This window comes from Numida meleagris, chromosome 1 (genome assembly GCF_002078875.1).
Source record: "Numida meleagris isolate 19003 breed g44 Domestic line chromosome 1, NumMel1.0, whole genome shotgun sequence".
Taxonomy (NCBI): domain Eukaryota; kingdom Metazoa; phylum Chordata; class Aves; order Galliformes; family Numididae; genus Numida; species Numida meleagris.
In genome coordinates, this window is record NC_034409.1 from 60773200 (window position 1) to 60798435 (window position 25236).

The 25236-nt window shown below is 44.1% G+C and overlaps 1 protein-coding gene across 3 annotated transcripts in view; it reads right to left on the bottom strand.

Annotated features, from left to right (window-relative positions):
* Nucleotides 1–25236, bottom strand: part of WASHC1 (WASH complex subunit 1) — a 41024-nt gene extending 15788 nt beyond the window's left edge. For 2 of the 3 annotated variants that reach the window (XM_021389336.1, XM_021389326.1), the window contains exons 1-2: nucleotides 25080–25236; nucleotides 13116–13269 (exon numbers count right to left, since the gene is read on the bottom strand). In XM_021389336.1, the coding sequence (XP_021245011.1) occupies nucleotides 13116–13264 (149 nt within the window). In that variant the 5' untranslated portion in view covers nucleotides 13265–13269; nucleotides 25080–25236. Of the gene's footprint in view, nucleotides 1–10046; nucleotides 10117–13115; nucleotides 13270–25079 lie in introns of all 3 variants that reach the window. The other variant, XM_021389343.1, reaches the window with a different exon arrangement.

Below are 25236 nucleotides of genomic sequence, written 5' to 3' on the forward strand. Positions count from 1 at the left end.
CTGCCGGCTTCCATGTATCCTTCCAAACTGCTGACCAATGATATACCATCAGACCTCTAGGAAAAGGTTCAGTGCGTTTCTGAAAGTAAGAGAATGACTGGCAAGGTGACCAGAGACCACCTGCAGCCCATGGGAGGGAATACATTGTTCCACGATGAAAGCAGAGCAAGGTGGTGCTGAGACACTAGGTATCCATCTTCCTCCTCCTGCTACAAAGCCCACTCGTCCGTGGGTTCCAGGAAATACGTCATTACTCTTTTCTACAACCATCTGTATGCTGCGGCAAAGAATAAAAGCTCAAACTTTTTAACATTCAATTTGTGTAAGAATCTCACTGGAAGAAGGCCATGGGTTTTTATGACTCTTCAGGTTGCTGAAGTGATGGGGAAACATCAAGTATCACCCCCTGGTACCCATAACTAAGGGCTTAGGTGCAGAGTCCACTAGGCTGAAACAAGCCAAGAGAGCTATGCTAGAATATCTCAGTGCATCCTTGCTGGCTAACAAAGGATCACATTTTATGAGGCACTAGAGTGCTCTTTACAAACAGCCTTACTACAACAATCAGCAGAGCCAGAAATGGACTGTGAGAAGCCGGAGCCCCCCTCTCACCACTCCCATAGAATGACTCTACCCAGCAGCCAGCAACACCACAGAATTGAGATGAAGAGGGCAAGAGAAAAGCTGCTAAAATGTTTACTGTTTGCAGCAATCCGGGGAAGCATTCAAAGTCAGTTCACAATGTCAGTTCACCTCAGAAGTCGGGAAGGCAAAAAGCAAAAACGCACGCTTTTACAGAAAGCCAAATACATTCAGCCACTCAAAGAAAGATCAACTTGTTTGCTTTCTGCTCTTCTCTCTCCTTCATATTTAAGCAGTTTTTAAAGTCTTATTTCATGTCTGAGTAAGTGTAATCAGAAGCTGTCATCATACATCGTCTCTGGCAGAAAGAAATCCCAAGTGAGACAGTGCAATCAATGTTCCTTCCTCCATTAAGGGTTTGGGTATTATACTAATTAATGTTTATCACACTTTGATTGCTCCTTAAGCCTGATTTGCAGGTGTTTCAGTATTCGCATATTGCCCCACTCCCGCAATGCCAAACAGTTTTTCAGCCTGGAGGGTGATCAAGGTTATCAGGCTACCCTCAGCGTGATCCGCTCTGCACCGCTCTTCAGAGGTCATGTTCTCACACAAAAAGAACTTCACAAGGTGAAGCAAGAACTTAATTCACCGTGATTTAAGTTTACACAGAAATGGAAACTGTTTTAAATGTTGACTTATCACTGCAGCACTGTTCTCCTCTCCAGAAAAGCCTTCTCTTTTTCCAAAAGGCCACAGACGAGTTCTTCATTAACCTAGCCTGTATACTTGCCTCCCACCATGGGCTGATCTCAAGGTGGACAGCCTTTCTTTTCTTCAAAATAAATACATACTGAGTTAAAAGACTGTGTTTGCAAATAAATCACGTAAGTACACCCCTTAGTTTAATTATACAGGCTGATTTTTGGTCAAACCACTTTTCCACATGTTAGGATGTATAAGCACAATAGGTTCTACCCTCACAGTGATATCTACGGAAATTGTCATGAAATACCAGGCAGACGATGCCTTCAGTAGTGTAACTGGTTTGTTAGCTATATCGTCTTCACTCCTCCTTGCAAATTTATCATGAATGTTTACTCACTGAAGTTCAATCTTTTTAGTAATAGCCTTAAGTGTTTTTTTTTTTTTTTGGTTGGTTGGTTTGGTTTGTGGTTCTTTAAATCACTACTGAAAGGAAGGTTGCTCCTTGTTTGGACAGAATTTTATGAGGCTGTCAAAAGGAAAACACTGAATTTTGTTTCCATGTTGCTTGAAGTTATGCATCATATTTGGCAAATAGCTTGAGAAGGTGTTTTGGCACCTTGTAATCTTAAATTAATCAACTGTGCACACAAACATTAGGTTTCTCTTGCTCCTTTCTCTCGCTAAAACTCCTTTCTTAGAATAGCCAAAGATCTTCATTTCTGTTCTCACAGATCAGAAAATATGCATCACCACACAGAACCACAGGGAACTTCAGCGTGGAATCCAGGTGACCCTGTGGTGAACTGCAGCTTTCAGCTTTTTCTGGATCACTGAATGTCAAAGAAACTCCTTCACAGTCTTCATTCCGGCACCATGTCTGATTCTACTCAAACAACTCTTTTGTTACACCCTTTACTCTTAATCAAGATTTCACTCCACATTTCCTGTCAGCAGTAGTCAGAGAAGACAGATCACTCTGGATCTAAGTGTCTGATGCGTGCCTTCTCCCAAGTGGGGCTGTGAGAAAAAAATGCTTGAGCCACCAGCCCAAACTGGCTGAAGCTTCTGAGCTTCACCTGAACGCGGTAACAGAAGGAACCTAGCACTTACAAGCCCATGGCAGCTTCCCCACTCTCTGCCTCACTTGGAGCCAGAGCAGCCTTGCTACAACACAGTGATGGAGTAGGGAAGCAAGACTGACATTTGCGGAGTCTTCCTCACCATGGGAAAGGAAGCCCACATCATCTCAAGCATGCAGAACAAGATGACAGGCTGGTTTGTAGCAGAAGGTCAGGAAGTTCCTTTTTATTCCCAGCTTTTGCAGATAGCACCTAAGTAGTTTTAAATCAGTGCTCCTGACCAAGGTAAGCAACATCCAGCTGGGCAATGATGAGAACTGATTTAGTAAAAATCCCTGCAGGCTCTACTACGTGGGCTGCACTAATGTAAAGGTGTTGTATTGGGCTTACCTGGCAAGGTTTTGGTAGCAGAGGCCTGAACGGTGGCCACTGTGAGCAGCCCAGCACTGCCCCATGTCAGATCAGAGCCAGCTCCTGCTGCTCCAAAAGGCACCCACTGCTGCCAGAGCTGAGACACGAGCACTGCTTGGTGTGCTCTGGGAGAGCAGATTCAAGAAAGGGGGAAATCTGCTGCACAACAGCACGTGAGAAAGAGGAGTGCAAAAATGTTAGAGAAACAGTGAGCACTGAGGTCAGTGCAGGAGATGCTCCAGGCCCAGAGCAGAAGCTCCCTGCAGCCAGAGGAGATGCCCATGGGGGAGCAGGCTGTCCCCCTGCAGCCCATAGGTACCACGTGCAACCATGGAGGAACCCACAGTGCAGCAGCGGACGTGGCTTGAAGGAGCCGCAGCCCATGGAGAGCCCCCACAGGAGCAGCCTAGGCCAGCCAGAGTGCAGCCCATGGAGAAGAAGAGGCAGAGACTGACCATGAAGGAACAGCAGAGACTGTTATGGACTGAGCACAGCCACTCGCTGCTTCTGTTCACCCGCGATCCTCCTCACTATCCTGTGACAACCAATACTGACTCACAAGATTCCCCACCAAATTGTCTTACAAAGAAAAGAAGCTCAACCACATTAGAATCGCTTTCTCAGAAATTGTCAGCAGGTCTTTGCTAGTTAAGAAACCTCACTGATAACTACAAAACTTCTCCCTTTCTCAACCATGCTTCCAATTTTAACTTCTTCTCATAACAGATCTTTCAAAAAGGGTCTCTTTCTTTTAAAAGAAACATTTATTTCTTTATTTATTGCCAGCAGTGCCTTTTATTTCATAATACTTGCGCTTCAGAAGCAGGATCTGTTTCATGCTACTGCCTTATTTTCCTATAATCAATTGCATTCACACTCAAATCTCCAAAGGCACCTTCTACAATAAACCCATCAACAAGCCAATTTGAGCCTAAGTGCTTCACGAAATAAGAGTAACTTTTTATCATGCTTTTCATCCGACACCTTTCCTGAGTGATTAAAGTACTTCCAAGAGATTTCCAGTTACTTTTCCCCCAAAAAAACTTTGGGCTCCAGAGATAAGGCTTTCTGTAACCAAATCAAAGAGCAGAACCTCTCTGCTTTGTCTGACTGCTGCTCTATCATTTCAGTGAAGCACTCAGTGATCAGATATCACCTTGAGAATAGTTCTAGATGTATGATTTAATTTTCCTCAGCGTCCTTTCAAATTCATCTTCCTTAAGTGGTGACTTGCAAACAGTCATTAAGAATGGAAATACTACCTTCACAATAATACCACAACAAATGTGTACAGTATACTTTGCAATCCTCCCTCCCCACCACAAAACCTCCAGGACCACAAATTCATAGTGCTAGTCTACTCTATTTGTAAAATACTAACACAATAAATATTCTCACAGACTAACGCCTTCAGCAGCAGTTAAACCCCTAATCCCAGCTAACAAAGTAAGCACGAAGCATAATAAAAGGTATGATTTTGGCGATGGCTTTTTATTTGTTTCCTAAATTGTCCATAAGCTAGAAAGAACAAAGGAAGCCCTGCCTAGTGCTCAGTAACCCAACAGGAGTTAGGAGTTTCTCAAACTACCTCTCAAGTCACACAGAAAAGTCCTGAGTTTGGTGTAGAACCAACAAAACCCAAGATGCCACTTTCAAAAGTGCTGTTGTGGAAGAAAAAACAAAAAAAATCTAGTCACTGGGCCAAAGCAACAGAAAGAACAAGAAATTTTTAGTTGGGCTTGATGCTGAGTTACTGGAATGACTGGCGTGTTACATTTAATTGATAACCAAAGAAGCTATTATTGCTGCACTAACGCTGGGCACAAGTGCAACAGCGTTACCTTCTCTTCTACAAGGAATGTCCTGTCATGCCTCTTAGGCCCCTCAAGCATTTCTTATGTTCAGCTTTGATGGCAGATCTAAAATTAAATTCCTCAAAGCAAAATAAAACCATGCATTTGCCCTTTAAAATATGTATTAATCCAGAATAAGGATCATATTCTTGAATAAATTAAGAATGGCATTGAACTCAGAAGACACTACATTATCCTCCTAGGGTTTCTCTTTAACACACACTGCTTCTAAATACTTCATTTTCTCCTCTCCCTAATGGCATAGCATGGTAGATCCCCTCAATGAAGTGATTATCTGGAGGATTTAGATTAAAGAGTTCTTACTTTTCCTCTATTATCATCTGCAAATCAATCTACTGTCTCCAAAAGAGTTGTTCTGTCTCAACCGTCAGTTGCATTTACACCCAAACTCTAACCTACCTCATTCTGAAAAAGCCCAGTGACAGCACCACAGCTAGTCAAAAAGAAGGACCGCTGAAAGAGAATTTAATCTGCCAGTCAACTGTGAAGAACAGACCTTTGGCACTCCTGTTTCCTCCCCCAACTCTCTCCACAGTGCACACACTCCCATCTATAGAGGTGGGAGTCAATAATACACATTTCAAGCCTCTTGGTGTTATTTTCCAGACAGTTTTCTCCACACTAGATCCCTGATGGAAGTCATGCCTGTAAAACAAAGTGACTTGTTTGCATCTCTTCCTTCAGGGCTGACTGAATAGACAAAACTCATCCATAGGAAGAGAAAATGATTCCAACACATGTGTGAGAGTCCGGCATCTGAAGCTGGTTGAGAAGGTAGAGCTATCACTTTGTATAAGAAAAGAACAACATGACAATTGTGTCAGGAAGAGTGGGAGAATCAGACAATACTGCCATACCTGCAGGCTACAAAACAAGGGAAAAGGGAAAGATTTTATTTGCTGCGAAGCACACACTAACTTGTTAAGATCTGCTCTTCCTTGGTTATTTCCAGACAAGAGTAATAGTTACAGCCATTTGAGGTAGCAGTGGGAAGAAAGGGATGCCTCCCTGGATGGGAAGGTTCCTCAGATCTTTTCCAAACCTCTGTTAACAACAACTCTTGCCTTAGTTTGTAGACGTAACTTATTGCTGGATAAATCTCAGTCATTGCATATCCTATGAAATGGATCCAGTTCCTTCCAAACCACAGCCGTCCAGAGCACTTTAAGCACTTCATCCAGAACACCATCAAGGGTGAGAAGCTTACTTGGCTGCACAAACAGCAGTTTCAGAAGGACATAAGTGTTGCCGTGGTCGGTTCTGGAGAAAGTTCTCAGGGCACAAGAACTGAGGAAAGGCATTAGGGAAGTATACCTAACATTTGCACACTAAGAGACTCTGCCATGAGCGCTCTTTGCGTTAGTCACTCACAGGTATGCCTGGGATGTCAGTACCATTTCTGCTCTCTGGGCACCTCCACTGAATTCCTGAGAGAACAGCACCACAGACAGATCACCAGCATTTCCATCCCCTGACAATTTTTTTTTTTAATCTTTGTTTCTCAAAGGGCTCTTAGTGTTCCTCCTATGCAGAAAAGCCTTCAGCTTTAGGGCTCAGTGTGAGGTTCTTCAACATCACCACTATTATTTCTGGATATGCTACTCAGGCTCTAGATATTACTATTTCCAGCCATCAACAACCTCACTGTGTTAATAAATCAGACTATTTCTGACTTCCACAAGCTTCTAAAGGCATCACTACAATTCCACAGTGTTCGAACTCCATGCTACCTTCTCATTCCAGAAAAAGTTTAGTAAGCAACTAAGTCAATAGCAGACAGCTATAAGCTCTTAGGCTTCACAAAAGTTGAAGTCAATTTATAGCTGTTAAAGTATACAAAATGACCCATCCTTCAACTTAGTCACAGCTCTGGCCTCAAATCGACTGTGCTTTAAAACATTTGTTGAAATAAAGCAATGCTTATCAAGATAATTACTTCTCGCCTTCACAAATGGGTTTAATGTTTGCTTCTTTTGGTCTTCCTGCCACAGCTTTTATTTCTGTAGATAATTTTGAAACTGGCTTTATCTGTTTTGTAAGATAGTCTTTGAATATCAAACAATGGCAGCTACTACATGTGGCAACTCCCATGTTAAAATCATAGCTCTTTAAAAATTGTAGAGAAGTTGAGCTGAGCCACAGCGAATCTATAGATGGTAGTAAACCCATTTTAGCCCACAGATATATAAAAACCCATTACAAACAAAAAGCAATAAAAGTTAAGTCAGAAAACCAATACAATCTGCATGTGATCGGACTAAATGTTTATCTGATTAATGAGTTTCTTCAAGATGCAGTTTTGCTGCATGAACAGAATCTACAAAGCAAGAAGTTCCTGTGATTTGAAGTATGTTTTTTTAATGTGCTTTAGGATTATCACAGATTTCTGGGACACTTCTTCTCAGAAAATCCAACTTGTACAATTGTAGCCAACAACATCCCTTTTGCAAGGCATCACACCAATCAGTCTTACAGAAGCTCATGTTGGATCTCTCCTTACTCATAAATGAACAAAGCATATAAGCCAAACACCACCAATTACTTCAACCAAACTTAAAAGCTGCTAGTCAAAATGAGTTTTCTGCAATAAGGCACACAGCACAAACAGGGCTATTAGGGTTAAAAAATATGTACATACCAGCACAAAACAATAAACCATATGCACCGAAGTTAAACTTATTCTGAAATTATTGCCTGACTCCTTATTCTAAGCAGCCTTGAGACCAAATCCAGAAGCAGGAAAACACTTCTGAAACTCTTGCATTTTTATTCTTTTTTTTTTTTTAAAAAAAAAAACTACTTAAAGCAAATTGATATATCAGCAGTTTAGTATGATTGCACCTAAACCACTCATTTTATTTTTAGTAACTGAGATTATAGTTAAGACTTGTGTTTCCTTTTGTGCTCCTCGGTAGCCACTTCAGCAGCCTGGACACAACTTTCCCTCATTTTGTTTTCAGATACAGAATGAAGCATTAAGAGCCCATCTTCCCCAAAGAATGTTTTCTGTAGCTAATGCAAAGTCATCTCATGCTTTGAGAATGCTTTGCATTAATGCCTAGACCCAGTCGCTCAGTTATTCATTAAAACATTCTTCTATTTGCACACTTACTATTAGGTGTGACAAGTTTTAGTCTGCTTGGAGGAGGATATTGAGGGTGAAGCACTTCAATCATTTCTTTAAATTGCTCATTTTAAACCACGCTGAAGGCTTTGTTAGCATAAAGAAGGCTACAGCTTACCAAGTCCAAGCCTGCCGTTCAATCTCTTAAAGCAGAACAGATAGATCAGCGTCCTTTTTGGGGGATGGGATTCAAAGATAAACAGACTGCAAGTGACAGAAACTGGTGTGGAAGAGCTGATGTTAGACTGAGAGCAGGGGCTTAAGTAACCATCACTACATTTCAATGACAATGCCGTAAAAAGAACCTTGCAGAGTCAAATTTAGCATTCTGTTCTTCCCCTTCAAAAGACGCATTTAATCTCTGGAAGTCCAAAAGACACAGATTTTCAGCACTTTGTGAAATGAGCAAGAATTCTGTCCATCATCTTTGTTTCATTTTTTTATGGAAAGATCTTTTAAGGACTTAATACCATTCGGTCTCAACATTCCTACTACTCCAATTTCATTTCAAGCTGTGACAGCTGGAACTGTGCTCCCCACCTCGTCACTCCATAGAGTTGTCAAGGCATCTGAATGGAGTCTCAGTCTCAAGTCATACGGAGTTTTAAGCTAAGAGATTTTAGCAGCATCCAGAAAGTCTTAATCTGGACTCCTACAGAACATTCGCTATCCCTCCCCTCTACTACAGTGCATGGGATAGTTGCTACTGCCAGCCATCCAGGCATGCTGACCTGACCCTCTATATACCAACTCCTAAAGCCTTCCCAATAGTTTTGGAACATCTTTCAAGCTCCATTTTACAAGCTTTCAAATTCAGCTTCTAGAAAACCACGAGAGCTAAAACAACTGAGCAGTTTCTTAAAAACAGCACGCCACATTTACAAAAATTCCACATTACTTGGATGCGCCTCTACAACAATAATCAATATCTGCAGGCAACGTTTCTCTCTCTGTCTTCCCCATGCTCCATGTCCCCACAGCTGCAGACCATGCACCCACTCCTTTACCTCACCATTTTTGCTTAGTCTTAGTAATGAATGACAGGATCTTCAGTTCTCTTTCCTGAAATGCTGTAACTAAACTAGACTAGCATTTTCTTTCAGATGGCCTTTGGGAAGCCTTCAAAGTACCATGGGGTGACTTGTTGCTTTACAAGGGTCTTGTCACTTGCAAAGGTTCAGGCTGGATATTAGGAAACGTTTATTCTCAGGAAGAGTGGTGATGCATTGGAACAGTCTGCCTAGGGATGTGGTAGAGTCACTGTCCCTGGAGGTGTTCAAGAACCATGTGGATGTGGCACTGAAGGACGTGGTCAGTAGGCATGGTGGGGATGGGCTGACGGCTGGATTGGATGATCTTAGAGGTTTCTTCCAACATTAGCAAGTCTATGAAGGGATCTGGAGAAAAACCAACCCTCCGTGCTAGAGCCTGTCTCCTGGTGTAAAGCTATCACAAGGGAGCCCATCACAATGGAGCCTGCTTGACATCTCTCTTACTGGTAAAATCAAACCCATACAGCCAGCAGAGGAATAAATGCAATGCAGTGTTGAAGCTCTAAGACACAGTGTGCAGCAAAGGACAACACAGTTCACAGCAAGACTCTTCTTTGCAAATTTATATAACTGCTTAACTAATACGTGCATTTCAGAAATGCATTAGTTAATCCAAATCAAATACTTCTAAATCAAATACATTCTTACAGAGATACTTAGTCATCCATTTCCACTACTGATGATCTGGATTAATGACAGAGATGAATTTAAAAGAAACGCACCTCACAATTAAGGTTTCGTCTTTTCAATTTCAATTTTGCACTTTCATTTTCAAGCCAGACTGACAGGCAATCATCGTCAAAGCTCTGTCCAGGGCACACATCTCATGGAGTACTCCCTGTGTACATCTCAGTGTTATTCCTGTCCCAAACTTTCCTTAGGGCTCTGTTGCTCGTGAGAAACTTTATATACTGCACAACTTATAGCTTGATTATAGGCAAAGGAGACCACAACCTTGATAATGACATTCCACACCAAGTAATTGTTTTCTTTCTACTGCTATCACACTAAATGAGATAACTCGGATAGGCAATTTCCCACAAATCTGTTATACAAAAGTGTACGGTCTGAATAATGAGCTGACATATTAGAGGTTATTAACATCTCCTGGCAACAAAAACTCCCTCCAGCAACTGAGAAATCCCGGAGGGCAGACCTAGCTAACCAAGGGGCCATATCAGAAAACCTTAATCCATCACCATTCTTAAGTACTTACCACAATAACATTTTCGTAAAAAATAAAAATCCACGGCACACGATTCCAACGCAAGCTTTCACCCAAAGCTCTGGTAATGAAGAAACAAATAGATGAGATACTGTTGATTAAATGAGTGTGTAAGTTGGTCATTCTGTCTACTGCGACCCATGTCAGAAGCCCTCCTTAGATGTCCAAGAGTTAAACTCATATAGATATTATGCCAGATTGGATGTGTTAGAATATTTATGTTTTCAGCAGTAATTATATATATTAAAATCTCAATAGCTGCAGGCAATGAATTTGATCTTCTCTGCAGCTTCCGCTGCAGATTAATTACATGAATTCAGTTAACATACACAAAATAAGAACTTCTATTACTCCAAAACACAACCCCAGGAAGTACACACAGCCTCTTGACTACCCCACGCATTGGTGTCAGCACCAAGTGGACAGGACTTCCTAAGAGTCCTAACCAGACTGTTAACAGTAGAGACAGAAGACATCAACCTTTACTGCCCAGCAACTAAGAGCCTGCCAGGGTCAGGGCTTTCCCCCTGCAGAACATGGTACTTTGCTATTCTCCATTTGAAGGACGTAGGATGGGTCCCTGCTTCCATGGTTTAAGAACGTGACCCAGAGGGATGCTGCCCTCTTAGTGTTTCCAGCTCACAGCCCAGGTGCGCTGTTAGCAAGGTACAGAGGAGGTTTACTTGCTATGGGTTGCTAGATCTGCTCTCCAAGGCTGCCCCCACTGCATCTCTGGGTCTCAGCTGTACTTGACCCAATTTTTTGCACATGCACATCCTTTTGAACCTCTACAAAATACTGAACTCTCCCAAGTACCCCATTCACCACATAACTTGCCATAGCTAAATCTAACAGCAAGTCAGTTTGTCTGAGAGCATTTTGGGAGATAACAGCTTGGCAGAAATTTCTCATGGTAATTTCCCTGAGTATTTTTCCTATGACCACAACAGTACCACAGTTGCCCTCAGTCGTTCACCAAATGAAGTGAGGAAAAGCTCACCTCCCTTGCACAAAGGACGGACATTTTCATTTGAAGAATTCATACTCAACTACCATGTCAGCAACAACTAAAAGCAGAAACTTTGATGAGCTAACAATGGAAAAAATAACTGCTTGTGGAGAATAAGGGAGATTCTTCCACTCCACCTTCCACAAATTACAAACTGGCTTGACACTCTCAGAAGCACAGTACCAACCCAATAGCTCCTACAAAACAGCTCCTACAGAACATCTGCATCTTTGTAGCACTGAAGTAATGAGTTTGACACACTCAGCTGAGACTGCCATAAAGAACAAGTTTCCTCTCCATCAACACTGCAAGCAAATGTTTTGCAAATCAGAGCAGTCAGCTTCCCCAGATAAGGCAGCTCCTTCCTGGAAATGGAAGATAGAGCTGCCTTATCTCAGGAAAGGGAAGAAAAAAGGTCACTCTTCACTAAGAGGCAAAGTTCTCACCTTGAAAGCTCTGCCCCTTGATAAGCATGGAACAACCAAGGTCATGGAACTTTTAATCAGATGCCTGCATAATTACTAAATCATTATTAATTATATCAGAGAGGCAAGACCTCAGAGGAAAGGCAAAGCAAACAAAAAGCCCAACGAAGCCTCCTCTGCTGTTGGAAAAAAATTGGTAATTAAAAGTCATGAGTGCACCGAAGAATGAGGGAACAGCATCGCAGTCACTGCTCAGGACTCAGAAGTGACTTGCATACAAAACAACAGGCTTGCCTCCCTAGGGAAATTACAGGGCACTGCATTACAAAGCAGTGGGCTTAAAAAAAAAAAGGGGGGGTGGGGAGTGGGGAAGAGGAGGAAGAATCACTCCTGCTTTATCAATAGCTTTATTTGACCCACAGAGAGGCACAGCACTGCCAATCAGTACCAGGCTTGAGGGGTGCCATCCAGGTGTCTGTAGCAACTCTGTAAAGTCTTTTCCCATCCTTATGTCATGAATTCCCATACTGAGAAGCACACAAAAGAATGAGGCCTTTTGTTCAATTAAGTCCAGCCTACACACAGCTCTGTTCAGGAGCCCTTTAGTCCCTGTCTAAAGAAAGATTCTTCCAAAGGAAAGTCTTTATTTACCTCAGTGACCTGAGCTCAGCCTTCATGGCTACCCTGTCCTCAGAGGCAGTCTTTCAAAGTACTGCTATCAAAAACTAAAGGACTTCAATCTGCCCTTAAAAAAGCAATCAAAGCAACAACTCAAAAGAAGAAAGAACATCATATTCCTACTCGCACCATAATAAATCATACTAGGCAGTGATGAGCCCCACTGAAAGCAAAGCAAGTGCTTTTGCCTCTCAGTCTCTGAGAAGACAAACATTGATCTTCTCGTTTCTGTAGCAGTGATATGACACGCTGTCTCAGGGCACTGACATATCAAAGATGGCTTCAGATGAAGAAGACTCTAGACAAACTATAATTTGAAAGAAAACCCAAGAATCTTTCTGATCTGCTATATAAGTAGTATTACAGATCTATCTACCTAAAGACGATTGTGCACAAGAAGTGACAGCCCTGGGTTGAATTGCTGAAGACACCAGTTTAGATAGATTATGAGATCATGATGAGAAGAACGGGTACTCATGCACTCTGCTCTCCCAACAACATACAAAAACAGAATTACAAAAGTAGCTCAAGAACAGCTTGCAAGTCCAGAGATCAGAACAAAGAGACACTTTCTACTCTACTGCTCCAAGTACAGTAACTCAAGACGACAGATCTTCAAAATACTCCAAATAACAAAGTCTCCCATTTAAAACATGAGCAAGAAAGAATCAAAGATAACCACAGCTGAAGTAGCAGTGCAATTTGTGGGAATCTGCAACTGAATTAGAAACTAATAACAAACAACCTCTTGCAAACATGAGACATTTGATTATGCTTCACTTTGACAGCACCTGAATCCAACAACCTTTTATGGAAGTACATCCAGTTCTTTTCTGAAATTCCATTGTTTGCCAATGCAGCGCCTTTTCACTGCACTAGCATTATCACAGAAGTCCATTTCCAACTGCCAACTGCTAGCCCCCCAGCCCCTACGTGAAAGAACCATACCTGTTGAAAATATCATCTGCCACCTTCTGCAGGTACTGAAGTACATCTGCCACCTGCTGAACAGCCTCCTCTCTGCGCAAGTCTGGTTGGATCAGGGGGATGGAATATGTTTGCCCTTCCAGAAAGAGCTTCTGTGCCACTGGAGTCATTGTGCCTAAAGGAAAAGCAAAAAGAGTATTATAGTAAACACTCTTCCACTGTATCACAGCTTTATTCAGAGACTTCACCCTCTGCCCCCTAACTATTTTAGGAAAGTGTTTGCAAGGTCATCAGTGAGCTGACGAGGAAGGCACATTATAAGGCTGATGTACCGATTTTTTTAGAAACCCAAGGTAGCTACAGCAAAGGTGGGAGACTTTTGCTTGCATGAATGATCTTAGGAACCACAATTTTATTTTTAGCATGATAATTAACAATTTTTCTGTTCAATATTATGCTGAAAACGAAGGCCACACTTTGGAGCAAAATCAGTTCAGGCTGGTGATTAAGATTTGTCAGAAATCACCCTGTCCTCTCCTCCCATTCTCATATTCCAGATGGATATATTTCAGGTCATGCAACTCTATTAGCAAAACGCAGTATTTCATTTTACACTTCTGCTCCAAGAAACACAAGCACTGCTCCCTTCCAAGAACGGCAGCTAAAAAAACGACAGGGCATGCATGTGCACACATGCCCTTGCTCCAAGTAGGTTAATGAGACTTCTTCCATTCTGAGACTCCCAAGAGCAGCTCATTACTTCTGGTGACTGGATTGTTCTTTGGTAACTACCTTGCAAAAAGCCTCCTTATTTCAGGATCCTTTCAGATATGAGACCTAAACAGTCACTGCCATGTTTCAGTCGTCTTCAACACATGCACCAGATTGCTACACATGCTCATAGATACAGCCAAGCCAAGAGCATTGCTCTACAACTGAGAAAGGACAAGGCTACGCACCATCCATGCTTCCATGCTGCCAGCTGTGCTCACGTCTCCCTGCATTGTTCCCTCAGTCTGCCTCCCATAACAAAAAGTTCCTCATCATAGAGGACGGTATCAAAATTTGTTACTCTGATCATATTAGAAATTGTAAACTCACAAATAGATAACTGCTTGGACAGTCTGATCTAACAGAGGAGAGCATCCATACATTTTTCTGAAGTTTTGCTATTAGGCCTAAGCAAATCCTTTCAAATATGTTGTCTATATGTGTCTTGCTCACTCAGACTGTAAAAAACCCACCATCTACATACAGCTGCTCATTACGAGTTTTCATCATGCAGGGTGCCGTACATCTGTACAACTGAATATTCACTCAGGCGAATGCAAACAAACAAAAGCAGGATGGCAGTGCCAGGTATCAGGAATGGACAGATCTGTCTCAGGATGCACACATCTCCCTGCGGCACTCGGAGGTTACCAGGAGCTGCTCCAGGGAGCACTGCGGTGTGCAAACAGCATCACGGATGCTGCACCCTTGTTAATGACAGAGGAAGGCTTTCCCCCTTCCCAAAGAAGGACACGCAGAGCAGGTTAAGAAACCCAGAAACACAAGCAAGGCTGGAGGAATTCAGAAAACAAGAGCCTGAAGAGATAGCTGCAGCATCAATCAGCAGTTTAGCAGGTGAAAATTACAGGGATCTTCACACACTTTTAATTTCCCTGTCTTGCTGCACAAAAGGCAAGGCTATCCGATTAGATGTGTCTGCAGCCATTCCTGCAGCACCCTCTCTGATCCTATTGTAGCAGCTGGGAAAGACCATCTCTAAATGTGGTGTGGGTCTTCCATTGTTTTGTTGTTGTTGGTTTTTTTTAATTCAAAAATGAATCACGCAAAGTGAAAAAGAAGTAGGAGCCCAAGGAGCCTTTCCACAGACAACAAATTTGCAAAATCAAGCCCAGCCATCAGAAGGTTTGGCGCTGCCGCAGGAAGCCTGGGCCCATTCTGTTTCACTTCATGCACCACTGGCAGCAGGCTCTGAATCCACCCACCCTCTTTAGCAGCAATGTTTGCACACTGATTAGACTTCGTGACTGTGCCTATTCAGCAGACAGGAAATTATTATTTTGACTTGTAAAGCATACAAGTTAATCTGAGAAGGAGGGCAGCTAATTCTCAGATGGCATTTTTTCATTTGCTGACCGTAACCAAGCTTGAATCCTTTTGCTTTCAGATCTCTGACCAGAGCGATCGAGTGGAACAAAGCGACAGGCCAACACAGTGAGCGTGCAGCTGCAAGATACTTTGGCTTCAGCAGCAAAACAAGTTTATGATCCTGCCTGTCACTGGTCACAACTCATTTGTTGCATCGATATTGCAGAGTTTCGCGATGCCTATTTTAAACTTGGATCAGTTCAATGACCCAATTTACTGCAGCCAGAGAAACAGCTGTAATCGCCCAGCCGTGAGACAGAGTGGGAAGCAGGGGCAAGAAGGGGACTTCTTAAACTTGCTTATCAAAACCATTACCGTGTAATCCTGCCCCAGAGGATAACAAGGGCAAGCTTCTCACCTGTGGAACCAGATGAGATTATGCAGTCCCAATATCATTTCCCAGATTCTCACCAATCCTTATTCTTTTGGTGACCTTTCTAAAGCCACGCTCCACTCAGCAGCCAATGGACAGAGGCCCATACTCTGAGGCACCACTTCCCCAGCCATTACCAAGCTGTTTATCTCCTTGCACTCAGAAGCTACAAACTGCCCTTCATGTCCCAGTGCTGCCCTGCAAAAAAACTAACACATGCTGGTGGGGCAAAGTACGAAAGGCTCAAGGTGTTCCTGCCTCTGTTCTTACATTTTGGCCATCAGTAAACTTCAGCTTTGCAGGCTCTTGGTACAGCCTCTCACATGAGCTTCAGATTCTCACCTTTCCTAAAAACAATTCACCACACCAGAGAGCTGTGGTAGACTGTATCTGACAGCAATTCCTACAAGAGAATATTCTTTCTGTGCAAGGTAACAAACAACAAGATTAAAGCATGAAGGAGCAAAAACAGCAACAGCTTTCTAAATGACCAGAAGGCTAAAATCCCTTGCTACAGCTGGGAAAAATTACTTTTTGTGAGCAAACCAACTGGGGAAGCAAGCCAGTTTTACAAGCACTCTGAGTAAAGACCTGGCCGTGTGCTTAGAATAACAGCAGGGCTGCCTCCTCCGAGAGAAGAGGCCTCCAGGTATAAGGAAGATTTTAATGGGAAAGATTCAAAGTATTGCCAGTCAAAGGCAGGAAGGGAAGCAAAGACCAAATGTCACTCAGCAAGACCAGTTCTTCCTTGATCTCAGCCATCAGCGTAGCAAAAAAGTAGCAGCCAATCTCCTTACCACGCTCCATTATCACAATCAAGCATTACTTAAAAACTAAGTGCTGCAGATGAGAAATGTCTCAGCTTTCCCATCCTGCCCAATGGACACCAAGCCTTCAACTAACACACACCAAAGACACAAATAAACTCTTCACGCCTTTCACCTGGAAGTGCCTTCCAGCAGAGCAATAAACTGGTTTCAGTTATCTCTCTAGACTCTTAAAGAGGGAGCTAGCATGTGTCAGCAGAAAGCACTGCATCCTGGAATTATGAAGGCAGGCCAACAAGAAATGCTCTGACGCTACAGTGAGAAACGGGCATATAAAACCCCAAGGCAAGTATGATTCAGAAAAGCAGATGTCAGATCACCCAGGAGATCTCATCATTAGTGGTATGACCACCTGTGGGCCGCACAAGGCAGAGCAAGCAGCACGGAGGCTCTTTTTTTTGTGATCAAAGAGGCTCTGGAGAAGAGCTGAAGCATCTGGGGGCTCCAGCCAGTTTTTATTCAATTATTTTTTCTATGTCAACTTTCATGATCAAGAAAAATGCATTCTGGTGTTATATAATAACCTCATTTGCCTTATTAAGCTGCAAAGAACGAGAAAAAGACTGTTTTCTCACCGCACCTCCTGCTTACGTGTGCGATATCCTGATTTGGAAGTTCTGACTTGAGCTAGTGATTGTTCACATTTGCACTTCTGCCTGAAGCTGTCTGTGCCTTTAACCTCAAGTAAGCTGGGATAAAGGCTGTCAGGGCTGCTGACTATCTCCTTTGCACAAAGCCAGTCCCTTCTCAGCTCCAGCACTCGCACTAGCAAAAACTGAGGGAAACAACAGCAGCGGGAAAGGCAACATCAGTCTCTCACAGAATGTCTTACCTTCCCAAAAAACTTGCACCACGATATATACCTGGAAAACCTGGAATGCTCAGCCTGTATCTGCAACCAGTCAGACTGTTCAACCACCACAGCTAAGTCTAATAAATATTCCAGTGGCTACGGATAGACTTGCAGTTCTCTGAAGCCACAGAAGAAAGCACACAATTGACCACTCCAAGTAGAGAAACACAACCCCTACTTCGCTTCTTGGGTTATTTCCCTCTGAGCCCAAGAATGAAACTCTTCATGCAGAGGCTAAGCCCAGGAGAACTCGTTACAGAGCAAACACAGGCTGTAAGAGAAGGAAAACTCCTTCAAAATAATGCTCCATGGAGGAGATCACTGAGATGATTATCTGCAAACAAAAAAAGCCCCACAACCTTATACAACCTTAATTCTTCAAGGGATCACAAACAAACGCACGGATTAATAATTTGCCTTCCCTCAGCACAGGCAGAGACTGCTATATATACAAGCACTTACCAGACGCGTACTTAGCTGTGAAAATAAAGGAGAATAAAAGCAAGCCACCAACAATACTTGCTTCCTTAACATGCTCCAAGGGATAAAAAGGGGTCAGGGGAAGAACAGCACTTAAATACTTTGAAAAAAAATCAGTGTGTGTTCTTCAAAGATACAAGAGCTGTTTCAGAAATTGCTGTGCCGCTGCTTCTATCTCTGCACTGGAAAGGCAGCACCAAGTAACGGCCTTTAATTCCCATATGCAGTAACAGCCCCAAGAAGAAGTGACAAACTCGCTCTAGCCCTCTGCCTCTCCTTTGTAGGTCTCCAACAAAAGATCAGTGACTACCTGCAAAGACACAGAGACAAGCAACATGCAATAAAGCACGAGTCTGCATATCCTCACCAATGGGTTGGCTCCACGCTGGGAACAGACCAAGGCACAAATGCACTGTGGGTTAACACCCAGAAGATGGAACAGAGATAGGTTTGGTGCACAGCTTATCACAAAGCTCAGTCTCCTTTGATAGACGAAAGTCATACCTGTAACTTGGTATGTATTTCCACGAGTGAGGTGAGGGTTTCACCACAGCCCCTGTGCCAAGAGGGCAGGGTGGGGGAACAGAGGGGAAGGGAGGAAGACAGAAGCACTTTGTTAAGTTAAGAGGATGAAAAGTCTATTTATATTTTTTAATTAAACATGTTCTGCAGTGTTATTAAGCAGCAATCAAAGATGCAGATGGTACTGATTTGATTGGTGAGAGGTGCACTGTGCTGAATATTAAGGAAGTCTGCCCCTATAAATAGGTCTAATCACCATCTGAAGGCTGGAAGGCAGTGATGAAAGAAAGCATTAATAAGACCATAATTAGACCCTATAGCAGGCTGTACTCCACCAGGGTGCTCATGTTACTCGACATTTCTCGTAGTAGCATCCTCAAACTCCGTCGCAGACATGACTGTTTTGACTCTCAAGACCTCTAGCAGCTATTTTGACAAAGCTATAAAGAGCAGGGTTTCTCCATTTTGGCAGGGCCTGGTGCCTGTTAGGATTTTACTTCCTAGTACCACTTCTGAACCAAGGGAGCTCTCAGTTCCAGCTGTTCCCACTCTGCCTACTCTCAATCAATGAACTGGAGCTCCTCAGCCACAAAGACTGGCTGGAAACCGAGCAGCTTTGGATGCTATCACTGTCTCTCAAAGGAGCAGAAAACATAAAGGCCAGACCTGTACCACAAAGCTAACCCAGCTGCAGCTGTAAAAGCCATGTTCAGTCCTGCGCTCCAGTGTTAGAAAGTGAAATACTTACTCAGGATCAACCACCTCATACTTCCAGCCTGGCCTTGTGGACTAATATCCTGCTAGGAAATGACAGCAGCAAAGTGATCTCACCTCATCAGTCATAGCAGCAGCCGGGAGAAAAGTTTTTTGTGCCACAGTGGTTAACAAAGCCACCGCTAACCACCAGACACAGTGATGTAACGCCGTTCTCCACATCCATGTGGTGTGAACCTACTGGCAGTTGGCACATACATGGTGCCATGTACACCTGGGCACCACACAAACATCATGTTGCACCATAAGACATGGTCAAAGACCTACAACACCATTGGCTACTTCTGAGTTTGTCCTTCTCTGCTCTTTCTGGATCAAAAGGCGATCTCAGCTATACGTGATCCTTCCTGAGCACTCAGACCTACCAAAAAAAGCACTGGCCTGACAAAAATTTACAGAGGGAAGCATGAGCCCTGTACTTAACACAGTCTTTCTCAAGAAAGACTCACAGACTTTCTCAGTCTGTTAATACCTTTGGCTCAGATACTTTGATCTGAAAGAAACAGTAACTATTGCAGCTACTCGAGACAGATGAAATCTAGGAGCAAGATGATATTAAGGTAAGGACACTACTGATTAGTTAACTAATGCACATAAACTGAAGGATTTGGTTTCCCACCAGCAGCATTAGCTCTTGGATCAAATAAGCATGTGCCTGAACAAATCCACTAGCACACTGGGTGATCATTCTCAAAATCAAACCCTCTCCCTCTTCCCTAAAAACTGCTCAGATACTCTTAAATTTGTTGTTTTTCCACATGCTACTCTGCCCTATTCCACTTAGTATGAAGAGTAAGAGTCAAGATTCGAGATCTTTGAGTCCAGCTTTATGATAGCATATAGCAACTCCCGGGCAAATGGCACAATACTTGACATTTAAAGTTGAATCACATAAAATCAAATGATATTAGCTCTCCAGAAGACAGAAATGCTATTACATGAGATTATTTTCTAAACAGAACCGGAACAGCAGGCACTTAAAAGAATTCAGAGCTGTCCCTCAGTCATCTGAGCTCCACAAGCTACAACAGCTTCTAAGCCATTACTGTCTTCACAGTAACCTTTCCTCTTAACACAGAGCTCTGCTTTGAGAAGCACAGGCAGTGGCCCTCACTCCCACAAGCACAGAGCTGCAGAAAGCCTCGTCCTCTAAGCTGAGGCTGAAAACAGTTTCCTTCAGTTGGATACACGAAGCTCATTTTGATGGACAGATGTTGATATCTATCGTTAATGAGACAACGCACTCTGCTCAGCACCCTTGGCTTTCATCATTAACGGAGTCAATCAGGTACTCCAACAAATAATTGATCTTACGCTAAGGTAACCAACCAAAATTGACCATAAGCAGTATGTTCTAATTACCTGCCTTGCCCTTCTCTCTCTCCCACTATATAAAAGAATACTAAGTAACTAGCTTAGATACAACTACAGTACAGGCATCTAGGCTAAACTAGTCCCAGCCCAAGCATCCTGATGCATCTGTTCATCCAACTTCCTAAAACTAAAAACTTTGTTTCTGCATGCCTAAACAACACAGCAGCTACTGGCTGTGCCAAACGACCCACTGAGGTCCATTCCCTTGCAGTAAGTTCTCTTAAATGCTGGAGCATTCCACCAGCAGGCTACCGCAAGCGTTGCTGCAGAGGTTCCTGCTGAAAGTTTGATTCAGAAAAATGACAGCCTGCTCTCCTCTTCTATCAGACCACCGCAACAAGTGCATAATCCAACAACCATACACTTCCCCGAAGTGGGCTGGATGACCACAGTTGACAAAAAGCTGGGTCAAATGAGAGACACCTGAAGAATCAATAACCCGCTAAACAAGCTGCTGGATGGACTATTTTCAGGCAAGGGTAATCTTGTGAAGGGGTCCAAGCAGATCGGAGCAGCTGCAGAAATTGCTCTGTGAGTGATAAAAATGATTCCCTTCAAGCTAATACACCATGGTCACAGAAAATATCGTAATTTCAGACATAATCCTCCTCTTCCTTTGCAGAGTAGCTTTAATCTTAACAAATAAAAAATCTGCTTTGCTTTCAGGCTTATTTCTAAACTACTTCTCCCCAGCCCTCAATTCCGACCATTCTCTTTCACTACTCAGGCTGATCATGTGGTGACTACGGCTACCTGGCACTACCAAACCCAGAAACCTGAGCACACAGCAAATCCCAGCCATTATCTGCTCTCTGTTATCCTGCCAATGAGTTCCAGAATTCAGAGAAAAGAACACCACTCTTTATCTGAAAGAATGAAGATTAAAAACTCAGTTTGAATATCCAAAGTGACGGAAGAAGGACAGATGACAAGAACAGCCTGTGCTGCTCTGGGAGCGCTGCAGGCATTTTTCGGCCTGAGGGCTCTGGAGGCGTGGCTGTTCCTCCATAACCAAAGCATTTCAGGAACAAAAAGGTACATTGGGCAGCCCTTACATCCCAGCTTGCTACTCACAAGAGACAGACCAATTAAGTACCATGAGAGCTTGCCAGTCTGTAGCCAGACTTCCTAGAGGAAGTCTAGGGACAGCTGACCAGAGCATCTCTGATTCCCAGGACGACCGAAACGCACAAAGTCTCTACAAGGACATGCCAGAGTCAGTTTGCTTCCAGCCCTTGCCCCTGGCAGGAGCAGCACTACCCGCTCCACTTCCTTTCTCTGCTCATGGAAGTCTCCCAGTTTCAGAGGACTGGCAAGAAATAGCGACACTTTCAGCTTCTACCTCGTCTGTTCCAGGAGAGGTCAATGCAGTCTGTAGAACACTGCCAGCAACGCACACTGCACAACCTAAATGAAACAAACAGGTCATCTTCGGCCAGCTGACATTTGCCTGCATTACGCAAAATGCCACCACCACCACAGCTGGCACTGTCCCATACACTTTGCTGGAAGCTAGGCTGCAGAAGTCATGAACCAGCCTACTCTCCCCCATGGGTGGGTAGAAAGCCTCCGGGAAAACCTAGGTGCTGTCCAACCACTCAGCATTGAAACCACACCACAAAAATTGAGGGGTAAAACCTCAGCACAATGCAGCTTCTGTTCTGTACTAAAATAAATACCAGCAAGTGCTTGTCAGTGCTAGATGTAGATTCACAGTGTTCACCACGTCCATCAGCGGCCTTTCTTCATATGCACCGCTACGTCTAACAGCCCCGTGGTCTTTTTTACTGTTGGCTGACTCATTCCTTTCTTTTGAACAGATTAATACAGTAAATGCATTTATTACAACAGCGTTTTGGGTTCACTCACAAGCAGTGACATCGTGGTTTTATTTAACCAATAAGTACACCACCACAGCTACCAGGTTGAGTGGGGAACATTGCCCTTGTGCAACTTAAAGGCAATGCATACTTAAAACGATTTTGCACTCCCCTAGATAGTGAACTGTGCTGATGCCCTGATGGGTGACTATAGATTACATCTACCATCTGTGCGATTCTTTGAACTAGTTGATGGTGCATAGTAATCACACAATGGCTTAGGTTGAAAGGGACCTTAAAGATCACTGAGCTCCAACCTCCCTGCTGTGGGCAGGGCTGCCCCCCAGCAGCCAACCTGGCCCTGAGCACCACCAGGGTTGGGGCACCCACAGCTTCTCTGGGAAGCCTGTGCCAGGGTCTCACCACTCTCTTGGTGAAAATTTCCCACTGACATCCAACCTAAATCTTCCATCTTTTAGTTTAAAACCCTTCCCCCTTGACAATCACCTCCCCCTCCCTCACCCTACTGGCCACCTCTCCATTGATGCAGCCCAGGATACAGCTGGTCTTCCAGGCTGCAAGAGCACACTCCTGGCTCATGCCCAGCTTTTTAATCCACCAGAACCCCAAGTCCTTCTCTGCAAGCTGCTCTCAACAAGTTCTTCTCCCAGTCTGAAGACATATCTGGAATTGCCCTAACCCAACTGCAACACCTTGCACTTGGCCTTGTTGAACCTCATTAGGTTCTTGTGGGCCCACTTTTCAAGCCTTTTCAGGTACCTCTGGACAGCATCTCTTCCTTCTATTGTGTCAACTGTACCACTCAGCTTGGTGTCACCTACAAACATGTTGAGGGTGCACTTGATTTCACCATCTGTGTCATTGGTAAAGATGTTAACAAACACTGGTTCCAAGACAGACCCCTCTTGTGACTGGCCTCCCCCTGGACATAGAACTGTTAACTCAGAGATAAGGATGTAGTGTGGGACCACGTCAAAGGCCTTACACAAGTCCAGGTAGATGACATCAGTTGCCCTTCCTTTGATCACCAAAGCCATCACTCCATTGTAGAAGGCCACCAGATTGGTCAGGCACAATCTGCCCTTTGGTAAAGCCATGCTAGCTGCCATGGAACACCTCCTCATCTTGCATATGCCTTAACCTAGCTTCCCAGATGATGAGCTGTATGATCTTCCCAAGCACAGACATGACACTCACCAAGCCTGTCATTCCCCAGGAATTCCTTTCTGCCTTTCTTAAAAATGGGAGTAATCTTCCCCTTTTTTCAGTCATCGGGGACCTCACCTGACTGCTACGACTTTTCAAACATGATGGTGAGTCACTTGGCAACTACACCAACCAGTTCCTTCAGAACCCCGGGATGCATGTCAGCCAGCCCTATAGATTTGTATACATTTAGCCTCATGAGATGGTCTCAGACTTGCTCCACTCTTACAGTGGGAGAGATTCTGCTTTTCCAACTCCTGCCTAGAGGTTCAGGGACATGAGAGATGTGGAAAGCCCGGCAGTGAAGACTGAGGCAAAGAACTCATTAAATACTCCAGCCCTCTCCACATCTGAGGAAGCTATTTCTCTATTCTCATTTATCAAAAGGAGTACACTCTCCTTTGCCTGTCTCTTATACCAACGTATCTAAAGAATCCCTTCCTGTTATTATTCACATCCCTAAGTTTAATTTCATCTGCACCTTGGCTTTTCTGATCCTATCTCCGCACATCCAGACAGCATCCCTAAATTATACCTAGTCCACTCATCTCTGCTTCCACTGCTTATATTTTTCCTTCCTTTCCCTCAGTTTGATCAGTACATCCTTTCTCAGCCATGACAGTTTCCTGCCTAATTTGCTTGATTTCTTCTGCTGGAGAATGGAGAGCTCTTGAGCACCCCGAGAGGCATCTTAGCGTGTTACCATCTCTGTTCCGTTCCTTTGTTCCTACAGTTTACCAGAGGATCCCATCCAATAGTTCTTTAAGCAGCCTGAAGTTCAGGGTCCTGACTCCACTCTTTGCCAGGCCCGCATTCCTTGAGATCACAACCTCAATCAGGGCACAGTCGCTGAAGTCGCTAAGCCTTCAGTCTTAACCTCTTCTATGAGCTCCTCCGCATTGGTGAGCACAAGGTCCAGTAACACTTCACCTCTAGTTGGCATGTCCAATACCTGGACCACAAAGTTATCACCAACAGGCTCCAGGAGTCTCCTGGATCATTTCCATTTGGTATTCAGAATAAGGCAGAAACCACAACTCTGCTACAACGTGTCAGCTAACTTTTTGAGCAAAAATGACTTAACCTGCACCCTGCAACCTTCTAGCCCCCTGTCTCAGACACTTCTGTCTGTTTTTCATGCCAGCCTTCTGGCCGCAGCACCCAGCTCCCTGTCCCCACAAAGCAGACACAGAGGCAAGGAACTTTTACAAGCTCTGACTCTTTGCAGTTGAGTCCAACTCAGAAAAAACCGTGATCTCTGCATGCAACAAGAGTGCATGCAGCCAAATCGGGGCTCTCATTTCTGAACCAGGTCCCGGTTGCGGGGTGACGGAGCGTCCTCCAAACACAACAGAAGGGAACAACGTTAACCACCCGCCCCTGCGCAGTGCCCCGAGCCTCAGCTCGGCCCTCCCGGGTGCCCCGCGCCAGCTCTGTGAGCCCGGCCGTTAAACGGGCAGAGCCACGCGGCAATGGCCACCTGCCGCTGCAGGCCGGCACTTCAGACGCAGCGGGGGGGTGTGTGGGGAGAGAACCAGACGCGGCCCCGACCCCGCGACCCAGCCGAGCGCCCCTCACCTGCCACCAGCCAGCCACACACCAGCAACAAGCGGGAAGCAGCGCCCAAACCCACTTCCGCCCCTAGTTTACGTCACTTCCGCCCGGCTTAGGAAGCCCCCTGTATCTCCGGAGCGCCCGGCTGAGGCGAGGGAGGAGGGGTGGGGATACGCATGCG